General features: G+C 42.7%; 1 protein-coding gene across 3 annotated transcripts in view; it reads left to right on the top strand.

Moving 5' to 3' along the window:
* LOC307040629 (anoctamin-1-like) overlaps positions 1-13,929 on the top strand; it is a 72,512-nt gene extending 58,583 nt beyond the window's left edge. For 2 of the 3 annotated variants that reach the window (XM_079683654.1, XM_079683653.1), the window contains 5 exons: positions 5,442-5,594; positions 6,511-6,563; positions 11,557-11,741; positions 12,009-12,114; positions 12,804-13,929. In XM_079683654.1, coding sequence (XP_079539780.1) covers positions 5,442-5,594; positions 6,511-6,563; positions 11,557-11,741; positions 12,009-12,114; positions 12,804-13,061 — 755 coding nt within the window. In that variant the 3' untranslated portion in view covers positions 13,062-13,929. The other variant, XM_079683655.1, reaches the window with a different exon arrangement.
* Positions 13,930-20,385: the final 6,456 nt, after the last annotated feature.

The raw sequence follows: 20,385 nt of genomic DNA, 5'->3' as shown, positions 1-20,385 counted from the left end.
CGCACTGTCGTCCAACACCATTCCACCCTACTGCCCCTGACCGGCTTTCTTGGTCAGCAGCTGCTGACCTCCGCCCATAGGCAGATGGGGAGAATCCCCAGTCCTGTATGGGCTCACTGTGGACCCACCCTCCCAGTCCCTAAGGATCATAGGGAGAGTGTCCCGTAATGGGCAAGTGCGCACCTCGCCCGTCCCGGGACCTCAGAGGGCCCGGGAAAGCAAAAGCGCATTACGTCTGGGGAGGGGGTCAGATGCCCACTGACCCACAGCCCCCCCCCCTCCTCACCAGTCCTGTGTTGCCCCAGCAAGCACAGACGCGGAGAAAGAGCCAGACATGTCCAAGAGATAAAACTTTATGAAGGGGCCTGGCGTTGACCAAGACGCCGCTGTGCATATATCCTCCACACTCACACCGTTGAATAAGGCTGTTGACACAGCTACAGCTCGTGTGGAGTGCGCACAAATCCCTGTGGGAAAGGCTCTCCCTGCCTGTCCGTAGGCATGTGCAATGCACTCGCAGAGCCAGCCTGCCAGGCGTTTCTTGGACAGAAATTTCCCGATCACCCCGCCCCCGAAGCATACAAACAGCTGTTCGGTGCATCTAAGGGCAGCCGTGCGCTCCACATAACATGCTAGCGCACGCACCGGGCAGAGGAGGTGCAGTTTAGCTTCCCTTTTCCCACCATGGGGGGGAAGACTAAAACCCACTAACTGAATAGCCCTCGACCTGAACGCACTCCTTAGGCTCTTGGGCACAAAGGAAGGGTTCGGTCTGAGTGTCGCGCCGCTCCGGTCACCCCGAATCAGTTAACAGCTCGGGTGAACCGACAAAGTGGTTAACTCGGACCCTTTTTTTGGCTGACGTTAAGGCAAGAAGCAATGCTGTCTTCCACGACAGTGCTTTTAGGGAGGAGAGCTGCAGAGGCTCAAATGGTTCTGAGACCAGAGCCTCGAGCACTAGGGGCAGGTCCCACTGCGGGGTGGAGGTGTGCACTACTGGGCGCAGCCTCCTGACCCCCTGTAAAAACCGCGACATCAGTGGTTGACTAAAGCAGGGGTTCCCAAACTTTGCCATGCCAAGGACCCCCACATAGAATTATCCTCTGGCGGGGACCCCCCTGTTGCAATTCTTTTTTGAAATGATGAGTACATTATCATGGAAAATATGACAAATGAATCATACAGCTTAAAAATCAGTTATTCTTCTAAACATTTTTTGTATTTATCTTTTGTTTGTCATTCATTACATTCATTGTGTGTTCTGTTATAAACATTCTTAACACAATATTAAACAGTAATATCAACAGTAAACATATTTTTAAAGCATTTTTAAAGTGATTTCTGTCTTTATAATATTATATAATCTTGAACAGTAATATGAACAATTATAATATACTTTTAGCATTTTTGAAAGCTATTTATGTCTTAATAATATTATATATAATATTCAAAAGTAATATTAACAATAAACATATTTATATTCACATATATAAACAACAATATTTGCTACATCCATGCACTCATCCAGCTGCAGAGCGAAATATTCACTAGCTCTCAGTTGCTCCAAAAGCTGAGCAGATACTCAGTTTCACTCTCAGTAGCGGCAGCTCGATTCTGATTGGTTTGAAAGGCGGTCATGTGATTTTAAAAATAAAACAAAAATATTAATAAATTAAAAAATTAAAATATTGCCATCTAAGGCCACATAGATTGATAGATATTAATAACATCTAAAAAAAAAAATGTAACTTTAAAAAAAGAAAAAAAATTCCCCTTCCCTCAAACTTTGCGCGACCCCCCTGGCGCCCCCTGGCAGCCCCCCACTTTGAAAAACACTGGACTAAAGGCTGACCTGCCGCCAAATCCCTCATGGCAGGACGAGATGGCTGCTGCATACACTTTCACTGTTGAATGTGCAAGCCCTCTGTCCACCAGTAACTGTAAGAAGGATAAAATAGAGCCTAACTCACTAGCTCTATTCTCTGCTCCTCACACCATCGCTGGAATCCCAGCCACTTTGGCCTGTAACAGCCTGTGGTGGATCCAACTCTAGCTGCCTGGATAGACTGAATAATACTGTCAGACAATCCACCCTGTCTCAGCCTGTCCCTCTCAGGAGCCAAGCCTGGAGAGGTTGGCTGAGAGTGGGTAACACCCCGATTGCACCTGCCTCTTGAGACATCTCCCCCCAGAACTGGGGAACCGCCCAGGGCTGGCCCACCTTCATCTGTGTCATCTCTGAGTACCACGGCGCCCCGACACGGTCCGCAGCCACTAGGATGACTGACAGACGTTCTCGCCTCACTTTCCCCAGGAGAGGGAGAATGAGACGCAGCGGTGGAAAAGCGTATAGCAGCTTCCTTGGCCATGGCTCGTGTGAAAACGTGTCCACCCCCAAGGGTGGGTCGTCACTCAGGACCATGGAGAACCACAGGGTACAGTGGTTGTTGCGCCGGCTGGCGAACAGATCCACTTCCGCCCTCCCGAACTGGGCCCAGTTATAGAGAGTGCTCTCAGAGAGAACACCACCTCTGAAGCCCATAACCACAGCCTCTCCGCTGTGGCCAATAAGGAGTGGGACACCCACAAGACAGTGGTCCATGTGATACAGTGGTACAGTGTGATGCTGCAAAACTGGAGTGAAGAGCCCCGTTTCAGCGTCCTGTCCATCCACTTTGTTAGCACACAGCTGAGTTTCCATTCCCCATAACATTGTATTAATGGACAAGACCTCAGCTGTGGAGCCGCAGCTAGGAACCTGTGATACTCTCTGGTGACCCGTTCCGCCGCACAACTCCCCGTGAAGGGAAGATTTGCCCATGGAGGGTCGACACAGAAAGGTCCGATTATTTACTGAGGACCCTGAACGCACCGCCGCACGCTCTTGTGTGAGCGCGCGCTCCACCATAATGCTGTTCTCACCACTACGGTAAACAGCATTAATCTGAGTCTTTATAGGCGTAGTGTCTTTTACTAAGGTCCCTGAACGCACCGCCACACGCTCTTGTGTAAGTGCGGGCTCCGCCATAATGCAGCCTTTACCACTACGGTAAACTGCATTAATTGGAGTCTTTGCTCTAGGCCAGTGACCACCAACTGGCGGCCCGCGGGCCACATCCGGCCCGCCAGACATTCTCATCCGGCCCGCACGACGGGGGTGAGTTTGGAGTTGGCGGAGTGGTTACTGCTTTCGCCCCCCACCCATTTTTTTTTTACAACGTCTCGTGAGTAAGGTGCAGTACCGGAGTCCAACAGAGAGGCAGCAGTTGCGGGACAGTAGACTGTGTACTGTGAAACCTTCCCTGCCTTGAAGAAGAAGTGATCCTTCGTTGTGAAGAGTCTGCTTTGTGTGCTCCGCACCACAGCAGTAGCCCCGCTGCGACAGAGTCCACCAGAGAGGCAGGTGCTGCGGGACAGTAGCCTAGAAGCAGGGTTGGGTTGTAACGGAATACATGTAACGGCGTTACGTAATCAGAATACAAAAATCAAGTAGGCTAACTGTATTCAGCTGGCGTTACATTTGAAAAACGAGTAATCTGATTACAGTTACTTTCGTAAACCTGAAGTGAATACATTTTGGAATACTTATTAGAATTATTGGTGGAAAAGTTTCCTCACAAAATGTAATATTCATTACCGGCAGAACTGTGTGCACACTACACAGCGCTGCAGCATGTCTGTGAGCTAGAGAGAGATGCAGCGTGTCTGTGAGGCCCCGCCCCCGCACGCAGATGAGAGAGAGAGATCTCTTTTAAAATATATTGAAAGTTAGAAACGGAGATGGTTAGATCAAATGCGCAAGATAACGTTTATGTAGCATTTATTTATTGTCAAAATGATGACATTTCATAACGGGATCAAATCAAAGTGAATGGCCTGCTGCTGCTGAATGCATGGGGGAAGTGACTGGAAAAAGTTTTAAAAGTTATTACATAGTTTCAGATAATAAATAATAATGATAATTCATTCTATTTAGGGGTGCCTTTCAAAGCACCCAAGGACACCTTACAATTCATAACATATTCCAAGGAAAGGTTTTAAGACAGTACAAAGAATGCAGTCCGGGTGATGTTTTTTATGTGGGGTGCAGATGAGAGGGAGCTGTCCAGAATGACACCAAGATGTTGTGTTTGAGGGGAACCGGGCATGGGGCAAGGCCCGTGGACCAAGCTACTTATTCTGCCTTGCGGCCCAATAATCGCTCTGACCTGGTGAGGCGGGGGCATCTCTAGCAATGAGTGAGTAGCCCACACACCCGCCGCCATGATCATCATCCAGGAAGAATACAGCCCTGGGCGGTGGACTTCCATGGACGCCGGACCCGGAAGGAATTGCGAACGTGAATGGCACCGCCGCGGCCATATCCTGGTCCCCCAAACACTCGAAGCAAAGGTGGTGGGGATCGGCGCCCGCTATTTCAGCTAGGGCACGCACGAAGGACAGGCCCGCTAGCAGTGGCGACTCCCTGGAGGTATGATAACTCTTTCTTCTTCTTTCAAACATCTTATCTCTGCTTCAGATGTTGCCCGCTCACTGAAGAGAAAGGGATGATGGGCAGGAGACCAGGCCTCGTTATATACGGTGTGATGCGCGCGATTTCAGGTAGGCCCGCCCTAGGCCGGCTACGTCTATAGAATTCTCAGTAGGTGAATGCTTCCATAGAGGGTAGTATCCATAGAGTCCAGTAGAGGGCGGAGCCTGTGAGTGGTATAACCTGCACACATGCATTACGTCATCAACGTGAGCTGATTATTATTATTACACAATCTATAACTATCTCTCTCTCTCTCTCTCTCTCTCTCTCTCTCTCTCTCTCTCTACGCTGCATTTTCTATGAGGTAAATATTACCCACTGGCGGATATAGGTATAAATGGCAATTTATGTTGTGATTTTTTAAATCTGACTTCATATTGACAATTTTTAACAACAGAGGGTGCTACATAACACACTTTCAGGAAAAGTCATGAACTGGGAGACATCTTTTTGAACAAAAAGTTACATACAATCAAAAAACAGCTGCGGGTAAAATTGACCCGTTGGCGGTTCTAGTGTTAAGGAGAACGGAAATTAATTTATGTCTTAGAAAAAAACACGAAAATGTCCTCTGCTTGTGTTTACGAGAGACTGTTTATCAGGCATCTAACCAAAAACATGGACAAAAATTTTGGAACAGGGATTGCTTAAATACTAAGTCATTTCCAGGTACTAGCAACACTCGATGGACTATCAACAACAGAAAAAACGACTTTACAAAGTGCTCCCCAAAACAAAAGACCATTTACATAGGGAAATGATGCATCTCGTGTACATTTAATTTCATTACCAAACTTAATCCAAATCAATTATTCATATAAACTCTCACCTTATAATTAATCTCCATCTTGTTATGTTTATGCATGGGATGCCAATCAGGATTTTTAATTTGTTCTTCTCTGTCCAGTCATCCAGTTTGGTTTTGTCACATTGTTCGTGGCGTCCTTCCCCCTGGCGCCGCTTTTTGCTCTTCTCAACAACATCATTGAAATACGACTCGATGCCAAGAAATTTGTGACTGAGTTGCGAAGACCGGTGGCAGCAAGAGCCAAAGATATTGGTGGGTTCTTTTCATCATACTGTAGCTCTCCTGTAGAAATCAAGCAGGGAGTTTCATACAAATACTTGGGTCTAATGATTGACCATCTGCTGTCATGGAAGGATCACATTGAATATCTGTGCAAAAGGACAAAACAAAGACTTTATTTTCTCCGCCGTCTTAGGTCTTTTGGGGCGAGCAGAGAAATTCTTCTGTTGTTCTTTACATCTGTGATCTTGTCTATTCTGCAGTACTGCAATACTACCTGGTACAAATGTTTGTCAGCAGCTTTAAAATCAAAACTGCTCCACCTGTTAAATATCTGCTCAAAGATTGTTGGTCAACCCTGTCAGAGACTCTATGACTCAGCCTATCATAGCAACCTAGTGAGGCTGTCCAACAACATCATCTCTGACCCAAACCATGTTCTGAACAGTGAATATGAACTGCTACCATCTAATCTAATACAGGGTCCCACGATTCAATAAAGTCAGACTGAAGCACTCCTTTGTGCATCAGTCAATCCTCACAGTAAATACAGAGCTAAATCCCAGATCAAATGCACGTTGAAGGCTTTGAGCATGTTTTCTCTCACTGATTGTGCTGTTATGTTAAATGTTTGTTTGTGTTTCATGTATTGTGTCTGGATACTTGTCTGTTGATGTTGGACATAGAGCTGCTGTGACGCAAGTCAAATTTCAGACTTGATCTGACAAATAAAGTATTATCGTATCGTATTATGAAAAGGCTTACAATGCATGAAAGTACTCAATAGTAAAGGCAAGATCTAGGTGAAATGTTGCTGTACATATATTCGATACAACCAACAAACTGCAAGGAAACATTTCCATGTACTGTAGAATATCTATACTATAACTATAATATAGTCTGTATATCTGTACAATCTAGCTGTTAATACATATTATTCTTTCTACAGGTATATGGTACAACTTACTGAGAGGGGTAGCAAATGTGGCCGTCATCATAAATGTAAGTAAAAAGTTATTGTATTTGTTGATTTTGTTGCATGTAGTGTAGAGTATAAAGATGTTCTTACTGATTTGGTTCTGTACTCACACTATTTTTGAAATGCTAATTAGGACTTTCAGAGACTGTGAATGAATAGAAAACAATAATTAAATTCTGACTAAGTGACACCTGGCCATTGAGGCTGGCTTCCCACAAGAATATAGCTCTGTCGGCTTCTGCCACACGTTCTGCAAAACATTTTTATTTATTAAACAAATGGTACAATCAATAACATAAAATGCAATACAGTACAAAACAGTACCAAACAAATCTAAAGAAAGAAAACAAAACCCAGTGACGTAATGGGGAACATGGATTCCAAGCATGATCTAGATCCCAAAAAAAAACCTTCCCCAAAAAATTAAAAAAATTAAACATAAACAAACTCAAAAACAACCCAAGAAGAGTGAGGAGATACACCACTCCTCGACATTCCTGATAAGTCCCTAACTGGACAAACAACTAAAATCTGGGAACTCTAACTGCCCAAGAGGGGCAGCACCATCACCAGCCATTAGAACAGGTGATATCTGTTAATTGCTAGACGATCTAACGAACTGCTGAGCAACGCATCAGCGTAGTGAGTCATCAGAACACATTTAAAAGATCCATCACAACATAAAATAATCAAGATAAAAATAAAAAGGTGGGCAAGTAACGTAAGAACATGTGAAATAAACAAAAAATAGATACAACAAGATAGTAGTTTGTACCACTTTCACATGGAATGTCGATGTACGCCCAGCCGTACAGCCTGCCCAGCACCCACACACACGCATACACTCGCACCAGCACTCTCCCACCAAGCCTATACACATCAGCGTCCGTACACTGTTAACCTGTTTAGCCCGAGAGCCCCCGGTAGAGGGGGCGGCAGGTTTTTCACAAAACTGTGTCTCAGGACTTCTTAACGTTTAAAAACCTATTAATGTGTCATACCAGGTTAACGGGAAGAAACTCAGCTAACTGACAGTACGAACCATTTTTACCAAAACAAAACACAAGTCTCATAAAAAGCGTCTAAATGACTCCTGAGCGAAAAAATGCTAACGCACTTAGCATAGAACTCAAGGTAGAAATACCCTTATTACTTATCGTAACTGAACATACAAGATATCCGATTAAAACTGAGATTCCACAGATTATATAGGTATTAGTATCTTCACTGAGCAATCAGAACTCGTGACAGAGAAAGCAAACACAGACACCACGTAGCAATACGGAGCAAACACGGGAGATCCTCTCACCTTAGCTGTTATTCTGATCAAAAGTCGTGTTCAATGGCATTAAAACGATAAACACGCTGCTGAAGGTTAATCCATAGGTTAATCCAATGTGTCTGTCACTTTGAAAAAATTATTGATAATCCATAATTCAATTTTATGTAAAAATCGGAGATTTTAGATTCGCTGCTAATGGTAGCTACCAGAGTGTATCGCAGCTTCCGGTTCAGGGACATTCTGGCTGAGCAGCAATCATTCACCAATGGGTCATATTTAGATGGATTTTTAGGGACTTACCCTCGATTCTATTGGCTCTAACAGTTAAAAAGAGATGTCAATCATCAAAATCGAACCAGGAGGGCCAGAGATATTGAAAATGCACCCAAATGACCCCAGAAGTGTTTGTTTTTTTCTAAATTTCTCTATAAAGGTCACATTTCACTTGTTTTGCATCAATCTTGATCCAGCCATCTACCCGCGAGCACGGATGCGCAATTATGGCACTTTGGGCTTTCCATACATAATAGACACTCACTTGCGCAGCTGAAACTTCACTTTCCCCCCCCCACCCCCCAAGCCCTTAGAATATTCATATGCCAAACAGCTATGAATTATTTAATAAAACCGGAGCTCATAATCTCTTACCACAATAACTCAGTGTTCCTCAGGGGAGGGGTAAATAATCAGCTTACTCAGACACAGTCCGCTTTCCGTGGTAACCAGGGTCGGCGTCATGGGGGGTCATTCGCGGGCCATGCCCCCCCAGATGAGTCACTGTGCCCCCCCAACGGGAAAAACGTTTCCACTAAAGTTTTTGGTGTGAAATACATCAGAAATAAAGAATATAAATATAAAACACAGCCTGAGGTGTGCTCACTGCTGCTCTCTGATTGGTGTGTTGCTTGACCAATGACCCCCAACCTTTGTTTTGTTATCATTACGTGGCTGTGTGTTTAGATGAAAGCCCAGTGGTGATCTGTTCATCTGTTACACTAATCATACAGTAAAGCCATCGAAAATAATATGATATACAGTACAAGTACTTCTGGTTCTCTGTGTTTAATTCAAGCTCGGCTCTGTGTGTGTGTGTGGCACGAGCGTATTTTGTGAGTGCGCGAGCGGTAACGTAGAACGTTGTTGTTAGCATCTGGTTAGCTAGCTATGCTAACGGATATAAAGAGCTGTTTCTTCACCAAGGTGGAGGAGAGTCCTCTCCTGTCAGACTGAGAGGATCGTATAACCTCAGCTCAGTGAGGTAAGGACTCTCTCAGTGTTTAGATAGTTCACTTTAGTGTAAGTTATCTCAGTGGGTCTCAAACGGTTTGGTCACCATTTATCTAAACAAGTATTTGCGAGGAACACCTTTATATGATCATTATAGTTATTAAAGAATAAGAGAATCAATTAAAAACAGGTATGAAATACTATAGGACAGTAACACAAGAATACAGTTTAAAAGGGGAGTGATTAGTAAAATATCCATAAAGAAAAAGTACATCTGTTTACAGTTCTGTTTCATACAGTATGGATGCTGAGAGATGTAGGCTATCCATAGATCTCTTAATTTTGCTCTCAAAGTGCACCAGATTGATGCATTTAACTTCTATATTTTAAAAATAATATTCCCGGGGGAGCATGCCCCCAGACCCTCCTACAGGAGGTTAGGCCCACCCCCACCTAAAACATGTTCACATGGATAGGATACTAAATACAATTGCATACTTTTTATATGCAAGCGTATGCCGCCTATAGCGGCCTATAGTCCATATCAAATCAAATCAAATTGTATTTATATAGCACATTTTTAAACAATTTTTGATCGAGCCAAACATACGTGCTGTACATATAATAAAAAATAACCTACAGTAAAGACACTTTAAAGCAAATACAACAGCACAGTTTGTGCAGAATATCAGTATGAGAAAACGACACCCTCTGTCCTTATATGTTTCTGTTTTGGTGGTCGTGCCACAACCGTGCATGTATGCACAAGTCATAGGTGCGCTATAAAATAGCACTACACCCCTGCAATGTGTGTGAAAGACAATAGGCTTTACAGCATGTTTTTAAATTGAAGTTGGTGTTTGTGTGTTGGTTGTTGACGGCAATGTGTGACCCCCCTTGGTAACTGATTTCCCCCACATTCGATTTGTTCTAGAGCCGACCCTGGTGATAACGCTTATAAGTTTCTATAAGTATAGCGTTTCTGATGCACTACATTCCAAAAAGGAGCGTCGCCGATCTTGCGTTGCCTTTGAGAAATCCTGGTAGAAGCTTATTTCTTCTCGCGACATTTCTAATGTGCTCCTTTTGCTGGAATCTCAGGAAACGCACCACGAAAGGTCTCATGGAGCCCCAGGCTTGATTGGGGCTAGAGACCTGTGAGCACGCTCCAAATCCAGAGCAAACCAATTGAGAGAGGATATCCATGTTTCACGAGTAACCTTTTACACCCAGTTCCCAGATCGCATTTGATCAACCCATTTTGCTTTTCCCACGGATTGTTTACCTGCATTTAACCAAAACCTGCTCAAACATGATTAGTCAATGGTACTTGGAGAACGAACAAACTATAAACATTTCCAATATAAACATACAGTATAGTGCCATTCCCAATTCATAGTCAGATAACTGTATATAGAGATTGAGGACACTCTAACTCCACCAACAGGACTACTTGATTTAAAAAATCATTCAACATTTTCAGGCCTATTTCTTTTGTGAATATTCCTTGTATTCCTTGTGTAAGAAATAAAACAATAAGATGGTTAAACAATGTAAAACTCTGAATTTCGAGAGAAAATATCGCAAATGCTAGCAAGTACTATCAGCTAGCCAACATTAATATACTACAGGCTGCTAACTTTAACTTTTCTTTTAAAAACACGAAGAAAAGTCCTGCTAGCAACACTTGTGTACAAAATCTGAAAAGTTAGTGTTGGTGATATAAGCAAACTACAAGTGCAATGGTAACAGATTTAGCAAAAGCTGATGATGTACATAATGTATGTGACATTGCGCAATGAGGAACTGGCATAACATAGAGTTTTATCTGTAGTTCAATGTTCCGTTGAGAAAAAACCCAGTCAGTCCAGCCCGGTCTTCGATGTAGTTGTTCAGATTAAAAGGTGGGCATAATGTTGTCTCCTAAAATGTCCTGCCTCCGGTGTCAGGCAGGTCAATCCAGCTCCCAAAGTCCTCCAAAAAAGGTGTCTCACACAGGTACCATTCATAACCGCTAACAAGTCAGCCAACACCTCCAAAAGGGTGACGTCAGTTCTGACCCCCACCTCCCTAAACCACACCCCAGTCTAACCACCATTCAAAAGATAAACTAATACAAACATATCATCATACAACTTTTCAAAGATTAATCCACACTTTATTAATTTAAGGTAGCTCTATTTATTTTTCAAAAGTACGTTTTAAACACAGCAATGTCAAATTTCTAATCTCAGAAATGAAAGTTTATATGGATAACAGAGACAGAAAAAGGTAAATGACTGCTTGTTGTGAGATGTGTTTAGGGTAGAGAATGTGAAGAAGCCTCTTGCATGAGTGATGAAACATCTTCAACTCAACTACTTCAGTCCAATGGATTGTTTCATTTCAGCTTGACACTGCATGTTGATAAATTCCACACCATCTTGTTTTCACATTCTAACTCCCATGTATGTCCATAACCTCTGAACCCCTTCCTCTCCCTCCACCTCCCAAACCGAAACTCCTAGGCATTTGTCATCTCCTTCACATCCGACTTCATCCCTCGGATGGTCTACCAGTACATGTACAGCCCTGATGGCTCCATGCATGGATTTGTCAACCATACGCTCTCCTACTTTAATGTCAGCCATTTCCAGGAAGGAAAAGAACCAATGGATCCTCTGCACCTTGGCTACCACGTTGAGATATGCAGGTGGGAAATCAAACTCAGTTCACAATGGTCAATCTCATGAAAAAACTATCAACATCAATATACCACTGTCATTTGTAATGTGTTACTTCATATAATTAATCAAATGCTACCAAGGTTGAGACATCTATTGTCTTCAGGAGATTTCAATATTAAATAAAATTGATGAAGTTCTGTTGAGCTCAGGGTCACGCTTAAGTGGATCACATTTATAGTAAGAATGTTTGTTGGGTTGAAGACCAAACAAAAGATGTGTTTGTTTCTCTAAAGGTATAAGGACTACAGAGAACCGCCTTGGTCAGCCACACCATACGAGATCTCAAAGGAATTCTGGACAGTACTGGCGGTGCGACTGGCATTTGTCATTATTTTCCAGGTAAGGTGAAAATTAAAGAAAGTAGGAAATAGATTATTAAGAAAGTTTCATAAGCCTTACCAATGGTCTGTTATACCTGTGCAGTGTTCTGCTATCAAGAAATACCAGACCTCTGATGGTCCAAAATAAGCGTGTAATAAAAATAAACCTCTCTTAGTTCTTTAAGTTTGTGTTACAAGTGTTTTATCCCACATTTTTGTTACTTTTATATTTACAAATATTTCGTTTTTACATTCAACAAGTAACTTGTAACCTTGTTTAGGCTAGAACAGAGCAATACAAATGAAATAAAAAAATTGAAAAAAAACACTTAATAAAACAAATGAACTAAAAACAAAAATTCAGTAACCTTGGTGACACGGGGCCATTGTCAAAAGTCCTATAGCCTCTTGGAAAATGATATCAGTATTTTCTGCTGTGGCATAAATCCTCAATTTCTTCCATTTACTAAGAAAAACATTTTCTCTCTCTCTAAGTTGATAACAAATGACATATTTGATATTATCAACACATCTGTAAGAAGATTATCTTATAGAAACAACTTGCCTGTTACAATATTGTGAAGATGGATACAATACATGATAGGTTGCCTTAATCATGACCCAGGGTAGGAAGGTGAGATGACCAAGCATTACTTTAAGTTTCCCAGAATACACAGGATAAAGAGATTCTTTCATGTTCGCTTCCAGAACGTTGTGATGCTGATGAGCGACATTGTGGACTGGCTGATTCCAGACATCCCAAAAGACATCAGCATGCAGATCCACAAAGAGAAGATTCTACTAGTAGAGCTCTTCATGAGGGAAGAGCACAGCAAGAGCCGTAACCTTGACAGCAGGGTGTCCGGGAAGGGGAAGGCCAACAGCAGCAACAGCAGCAACAACAACAACTACAGCACTACAGTGCACCCCCGGTCTGGGCCGCACAACAGCACTGGGAGCCTCTGATGCTGGAGACATTCATCCTTAGCTCTTCATTAGCAGAGCTTGGCTGGCAGGAATTGCTAATAGCCTACTAGCTCAGGCTAACTAACTTTGTGTTTTATCCTTTTTCAGTACATTCCAACAACTGGGAGAGCAGTTGGGTGATGAGATGTGAATTGATTGGGGGAGGGGGTTAATATGTGGCTCTCAATTAGTGTGTGCACTTAGATTTGTAAAATAAACTGATACTTTTTTAATTAGTACAGGAAACTGTACACTTAAAGGTGGGGTAGGTAAGTTTGAGAAACTGGCTCTATTCCATGGAATGCTCTTAACATCCCGATAGCAATGAATATCTTAAGTGCTTTGACAAAAAATCCATAAAAAAATGTCATCTGTGGAAACCGTAGTACTGTAAAAAGCACGACCAATCATTTTAGCCGGCCCGGCTAAAATAAATGGATGGCCTACCTGCCTGTCAGCCTTCCATCTGTGCATAAACTTATCTCGTGCCCTCATTGGTCATGTGCGCGTTCGTGTGTGTTGGAGGAGGGGCTCTGTAAGGCAGTGGCAGATTTTTTCCGGCTGTGTATTTTCAAATTCTAACGCACTCGAGCCTGTTTCTCCAAAATTACCTACCCCACCTTTAAACGCATTTTTGAGAATACGTATGATAATAATGCATGCTCAGATTTGCAAAGTGTACATAAATCTATAAATCTGCATATACTTTATGCACATGTACACAAAAACATGCAAATTATTATTATTGAGTATTTACCAAGACTAAAGCCCAGCTACTAGTTTGCACAAAGTGCCAATAAAAGAAATGCAGACAAATTGATTTATATTGCTGAACTTGGGATTTTTATTAAAAAGAATACATTTGCAACTGCAGTTGTGTATTCATTTTAGCAAGAGGAAACTATTGGATAAGGTAAAGCTGATTAAAAATATAACAGGTTTGAAGCATTGATGCTTGTCCTACTCATCATGTGTGTGCCCAAGATACTGCAGATTACCTGCTTATCCCAGATAAAAAGGCCTCTATGCCTGAAAACCCTAAAGTTTGTTATGTTTTTAGGCCTAACCCTAACCCGACGCTAAAAGTATGTCACATGTTAAAGACAGGCACAGCGTACTTTAGGTATAAACAAAGACATCTGTTATTTCAATCTTGGAAATTAAAATGTCAATGTTCCACATATCAATAAAAAGCCATTTACAACGAGTTTATGAGGTTTGGGTAAGGGTTGAAGAAACATTTACACATTTGAGCGAAAGGAAGGTTCCATACATTAGTTTATTATTTTGCTCTTTATTAGGCTTCACACATACCCACTGCAAATGTCATAAAAACAAGTCGGTAGTGTCAAAGCAGGGTCACAGATGCATGACATATGATTGAAACATGTCTCATTATTGCATTTCATTTTTATAGTTTTCAATTCAAAAAGCTGTGTACAGTAAGGATGGGACGTTGTTGACCTCAACTGATGGAGTGTTAGGGCGTTGGAAGGAGCACTTTGAGGAACTCCTGAACCCGACAACTCCGCCCTCTATGTTAGAGGCAGAGCTGGAGTATGAAGGGGGATCGACACCAATCTCCCGGGGGGAGGTCACTGAGGTCGTCAAACAACTTCACAGTGGCAAAGCCCCGGGGGTGGATGAGATCCGCCCAGAAATGCTGAAGGCTCTGGGTGTTGAGGGACTGTCATGGTTGACACGTCTCATCAACGTTGCGTGGAAGTCGGAAACAGTACCGAAGGAGTGGCAGACCGGAGTGGTGGTTCCCCTTTTCAAAAAGGGGGATCAGAGGGTGTGTGCCAATTACCGAGGCATCACACTACTCAGCCTCCCCGGGAAAGTTTACTCTAAGGTACTCGAAAGGAGGGTCAGGCCGATTGTCGAACCTCAGATTGAGGAGGAACAATGCGGAATCCGTCCTGGTCGTGGAACGACGGATCAGCTTTTTACTCTCGCAAGGATCCTGGAGGGGGCCTGGGAGTATGCTTATCCAGTCTACATGTGTTTTGTAGACTTGGAGAAGGCGTATGACCGGGTTCCCAGGGAGTCACTGTGGGAGGTGCTGCGGGAGTATGGGGTGAGGGGGTCTCTACTCAGGGCCATCCAATCTCTGTACTCCCAAAGCGAGAGCTGTGTCCGGGTCCTCGGCAGTAAGTCGGACCCATTTCAGGTGAGGGTTGGCCTCCGCCAGGGCTGCGCTTTGTCACCAATCCTGTTTGTAATATACATGGATCGGATTTCGAGGCGTAGTCGTGGGGGAGGGGGTCTGCAGTTCGGTGGACTAAGGATTGCACCACTGCTTTTTGCAGATGATGTGGTTCTGATGGCTTCATCGGTCTGCGACCTTCAGCACTCACTGGATCGGTTCGCAACCGAGTGTGAAGCGGCTGGGATGAGGATCAGCACCTCCAAATCTGAGGCCATGGTTCTCAGCAGGAAACCGATGGACTGTCCACTCCAAGTAGGGAATGAGTCCTTACCCCAAGTGAAGGAGTTCAAGTATCTCGGGGTCTTGTTCTCGAGTGAGGGAACAATGGAGCGTGAGATGGGTCGGAGAATCGGAGCAGCGGGAGCGGTACTGCAGTCTCTTTACCGCACCGTTGTGACGAAAAGGGAGCTGAGCCAGAAGGCAAAGCCGGGCCATTTTCGTTCCTACCCTCACCTATGGTCATGAAGGATGGGTCATGACCGAAAGAACGAGATCGCGGGTACAAGCGGCCGAGATGGGTTTTCTCCGCAGGGTGGCTGGTGTCTCCCTTAGGGATAAGGTGAGAAGTTCGGTCATCCGGGAGGGACTCGGAGTTGAACCGCTCCTCCTTCGCGTCGAAAGGAGCCAGTTGAGGTGGTTCGGGCACCTAGTTAGGATGCCACCTGGGCGCCTCCCTAGGGAGGTGTTCCAGGCACGTCCAGCTGGGAAGAGACCAAGGGGTAGACCTAGAACCAGATGGAGGGATTATATCTCTTCTCTGGCCTGGGAGCGCCTTGGGATCCCCCAGTCAGAGCTGGTTGATGTGGCCAGGGAAAAGAAAGTTTGGGGCTCTCTGCTGGAACTGCTACCTCCGCGACCCGACCACGGATAAGCGGGAGAAGATGGATGGATGGATGGATAGTTTTCAATTCATTGCATTACCAAGGTTTAAAGTTTGCTTTGTATACGTTTTCTATTCTTAATATATATTTTATGTTTTTCCTTCCAATGTAGCTTCGCATTTTTAGCCTACATTAAAGAATAAAATACTTTAATCATCATAAATGTATAACTATGTTGATTGCTTTAATGTTGCCTATAAAACATCATCTTGAACTGAGACTGAAGAGATGATGATGCCTCTCCTGTAATAAAATGTGGAGAGGAGGATCAAAATGTGAGTTTCCATGTAAAGTCTGAATAAATATTGTATTTCTATAATATTTGTACAGAGTAAAGTATGATTCCCTGCTTCAATTATGTATATGGTATGGGATTAGTTTTGTTTCATAAAGATAAAGCAACACTTTCTCAGAATCAAGCAAAAATAAGAGTTTAAGAGAAAAAATAAATTTAATTTCAAAAATAAAACTAAGTTGCAAACAAATCATTTGTGTAATCATGTAAACTATAAGTCTTTTTTCTTTGTTTCAACACATCTTTTTGTTTGCAGTTCTCTTTGCTTCTTTCTCAATGATCAGACTTTTGCTTTCGCTGAGCTTTCTCGTTTGCGCTCCCTCATTTTTTGTTTTCAATTCTGACACAAACGTCCCAAGTAGGCGGGACTTTCAGGGGTGCGTCCCCATTGGCTACTCAGTTTTTGAGTGACAGCCCAGTCCCCCAGCGAGTGTACAGTGCAGCTGCAGTAGCTGAGCACGGACAGAAGACCCCCAGAAGAACCAGCATTTCAATTATTATAATACTACAAGTGAAAATATATGTAAGTATTGATCATTTGTGTTGTTTGTGCTGTACTATACAGCTGTACTATATGTGTTTCTTTATTGTGTTAAGTGAGAAGTAAAGAAAAGCTGTGCTATGAAAGTTAGCTTTTGCTACCTTTAGATCCATAACAATGCTAGCTGAGCAGCCTAACAGCAGGGACAGTTATGGCGCATTTCCACTACACGGCCTCGCTCGGTTTGGTTAGGCCTCGTTAGGACTGTCTCACTTTATGGCGCATTTCCATTACAGTTTAGAAACTGGGGTAGTATCTATAGTAACGCAGTGTAGACGGAGCCGTGACGTCATCTTCAATGAGAGCCCCAGAAAAACAACACAGCCATTAGCTGTTAGCACTCAGAGCTCACAGCTCCTCATACAGGGCTGCCAATGCGTGAGAGTCACGCAATTAACCCATATCTCACGCACTCACGCCACACTTGCCTTTCCTCACGCTAAGTTTTCGTCCAAAAATAAATGTATATAAATATAAAAATAAAGTGAAGGAACAGCAAACCGTGCGGTCTACAAAATGAGACGGTCTTCTGGGTTAGTTCAGTAAAGTTGGAACGATATTGGGAGATTCTGATTTCACGGATCAATAACTCATGAACAAAACGTTATTCAGACACAAATGACGTCTCCTAAGTACCGTGGTAAGTTTGACAACGAACTACAATCAAATTTTGATAAAAAAAAAAAAGCCAATACGCGCCGTCCTCTTAGCTGGACACATTACATTGGTCTCTATCCGCAGCCGGAGAAGAAACGAGTGCTCAGGGACCGTCTGCAAAGTGCAACTCCGCAAAAAGAGAATACATATTAAATCACTTGTATACAGCTTATTACTACCAAACTCACTACACACATCAATAGTGTCATACTACCAGGGCCGGCCCTGACCAATTTGCTGCCCTAGTCAAGATTTTAGCTGGCGCCCCCCCCCCCCCCTTTTCCTTTATGGATATTTTACAAATCACTCCCCTTTCAAACTGTATTCTTGTTTATTAATAACAACTTTTTTTTACTGTCATATAGTATTTTATACCTGTTTTTCATCTATTCACTTTTTTATAGCTATAATGATCATATAAAGGTGTGCCTTTACCTCACTGAGCTGAGGTTATCAGAGCCGCTCAGTCTTTCATGAGAGAGCTCTCTAAAGCTCTCCCACCCACGGCCGCTTACACAGTAAATTCCAATGTTAATAAAAGCACACAGCAGCTGTATATGTTTTTTGGGAGTTTGATTTATTTTAAATTAACACAAATACAAAATTAAAACCTATAATTGCACACTAAAACCATTATTTCAAAAAAAGAACAATTTCACATAAACCTCTGGTTTTTACTGGGGCAGTTCAATTTGATTTTTTTTGGGGGGGGGGTGTGCCATAGTTTATGGACACGGTATGCAATATATGCGTAGTTCTGTTAGTATAAGATAATAACATGTACACTTGATCCAAAATCGGGAAATTGTGTTATGAAATGAAAAAAGAAATATATTTTTAATTTCTAACTTTTTTTTTTTTTTCTCCCCAATTTTCGGCATCTCCTATGGGTTGATGCGCCCTTAGAATTTGCCTATACTGCCTATACCGAGGGCCGGCCCTGCGTACTACAGCAAGGAGTTTGGAAGAATAAGCTTTTGAATAATTTTGGGGAATATTTATAATGTAAAATCTTCAATAAATATGGCTGAATAACTTTACTATTAGCCTATACAGTATATTTCTACCAAACTCACTATTTGCATTGTTGTTTTTAGCATCTGGTTAGCTTAACGGATATTAAAAGCTGTTTCTAAAACAAGGAGAGGGAGAGCTCTGTCCTGTCAGACTGAGAGATAACTACAGCTCAGTGATGTAAGGGACTCTCTGTTTAGTTAACTTTAGTCTAGTTATCTCAGTGGGTCTCAAACGTTTTGGTCACCATTTATGAGAATAAAGGAAAACAGTTATGAAATACTATATAACAGTAAAGCAAGAATACAGTTTAAAAGGTGAGTGATTTGTAAAATATCCATAAAGAAAAAGAAAATCTGTTAACCATAGATTCATTTGGTCTCAAAGTGCACCAGGTTGATGCATTTAACTTCAATATTTAAAACAAAAGTCTTCCCGGTGAGCATGCCCCCTGAGCCCCCTAGAGGAGGTGAGGACCCCCCCCCCCGCACTTATAAAATAGCACTTTACCTCTGCTTACACCTATCTGCTATTTTATATGCTGTGAGCTGATTATCAAGCCTTCATTGTAAGAGTCACGGGTACACTGTGTATGTGCGCATTCCACTGTAGCGCCCGGTACATTAATGGGAAACCCTAGTTTGTACATGTTCAATACATTTGTAACACTGTACACATGAACGTTTCTTTTTTCGGTTCACCAAAAAAAAAAAATCTAACTCCAAGCTGAACTCAAATGTTGGCAGCCCTGCCTCATATCTGTTCAGAAACTAGACAAAAGTTAAACAAGTACAAACCACAGACTATCTGTGTCATGGCGAATACAGTCGCTGGTTTATTTATGTCTGTATAGGCCGTTGTTGTGAGTGTGGACGGTCGGAGCATTTACAACGTTAGCTTAGCCAAATCTCCATTAGAAAACACGCAATGTAAAAGGTTTTTCTCCTGCCGTCTGTCTGCAGACTTGTCAAAGCATTAATTCATGGTTTTTACTGACCGGTATCAGTATGTTGTTACTTCGGCATCATTTTGAAACGTGTATTACAATTAAATCATGGTCAAATATGTTCATCTTGTTGTAGTTGTAGCCCCCTTGCCAGCGATTCTCTCTAGTTTAGCATACTCAGCCCGACTCAGCCTGGTTCTTCCTGGCCCTAGAACCACGATTTTATTTGGTCAGAAAAACTGAATTAGGACCCGATGCCGGTACTAGGCCAAGTGGAAACGCAACAAAAAACGGGCCCCGCACGACTCGGCACGCTTAAAGCGAGCTCCGCGCTGCAGTGGAAACGCGCCATTAGTTGCATAGCTAGCAGTGAGTGAGCGTTCAGACGGCGCACACATTCAAACTTTTTTTAACATGTAACTCATTGGGAGTAACCTTCAAATCCTCTTTTACCTACACGGTGCGCCAACTGTTAATCCTTCCACATACTTTCAGCTACAGAAACCATTCAAATATTAAAATGTTCAGCTCCTTCAGGACATGTTTGCTTGTATTTGACATTCATACTTTTTGAAATATTCAGCTTTTTAAACTCTTTTTTTAACATGTAACTCAATGGGAGGAACCTTCAAATCCTCTTGTACCTACACCGAGCGTCAAATGCTTCTCCTTCCACATACTTTCAGCGAGAGACTTCATTCCAATTTTAAAACGGTGACAAGACCTTCAGCTATAAAAGGTATTCTTCAGATATTTGATATCTTTTACACTTTTTGAG

This window comes from Notothenia rossii (genome assembly GCF_949606895.1).
Source record: "Notothenia rossii genome assembly, chromosome: 5".
NCBI classification, from domain to species: domain Eukaryota; kingdom Metazoa; phylum Chordata; class Actinopteri; order Perciformes; family Nototheniidae; genus Notothenia; species Notothenia rossii.
This window is presented reverse-complemented; position numbering and strand designations above follow the sequence as displayed.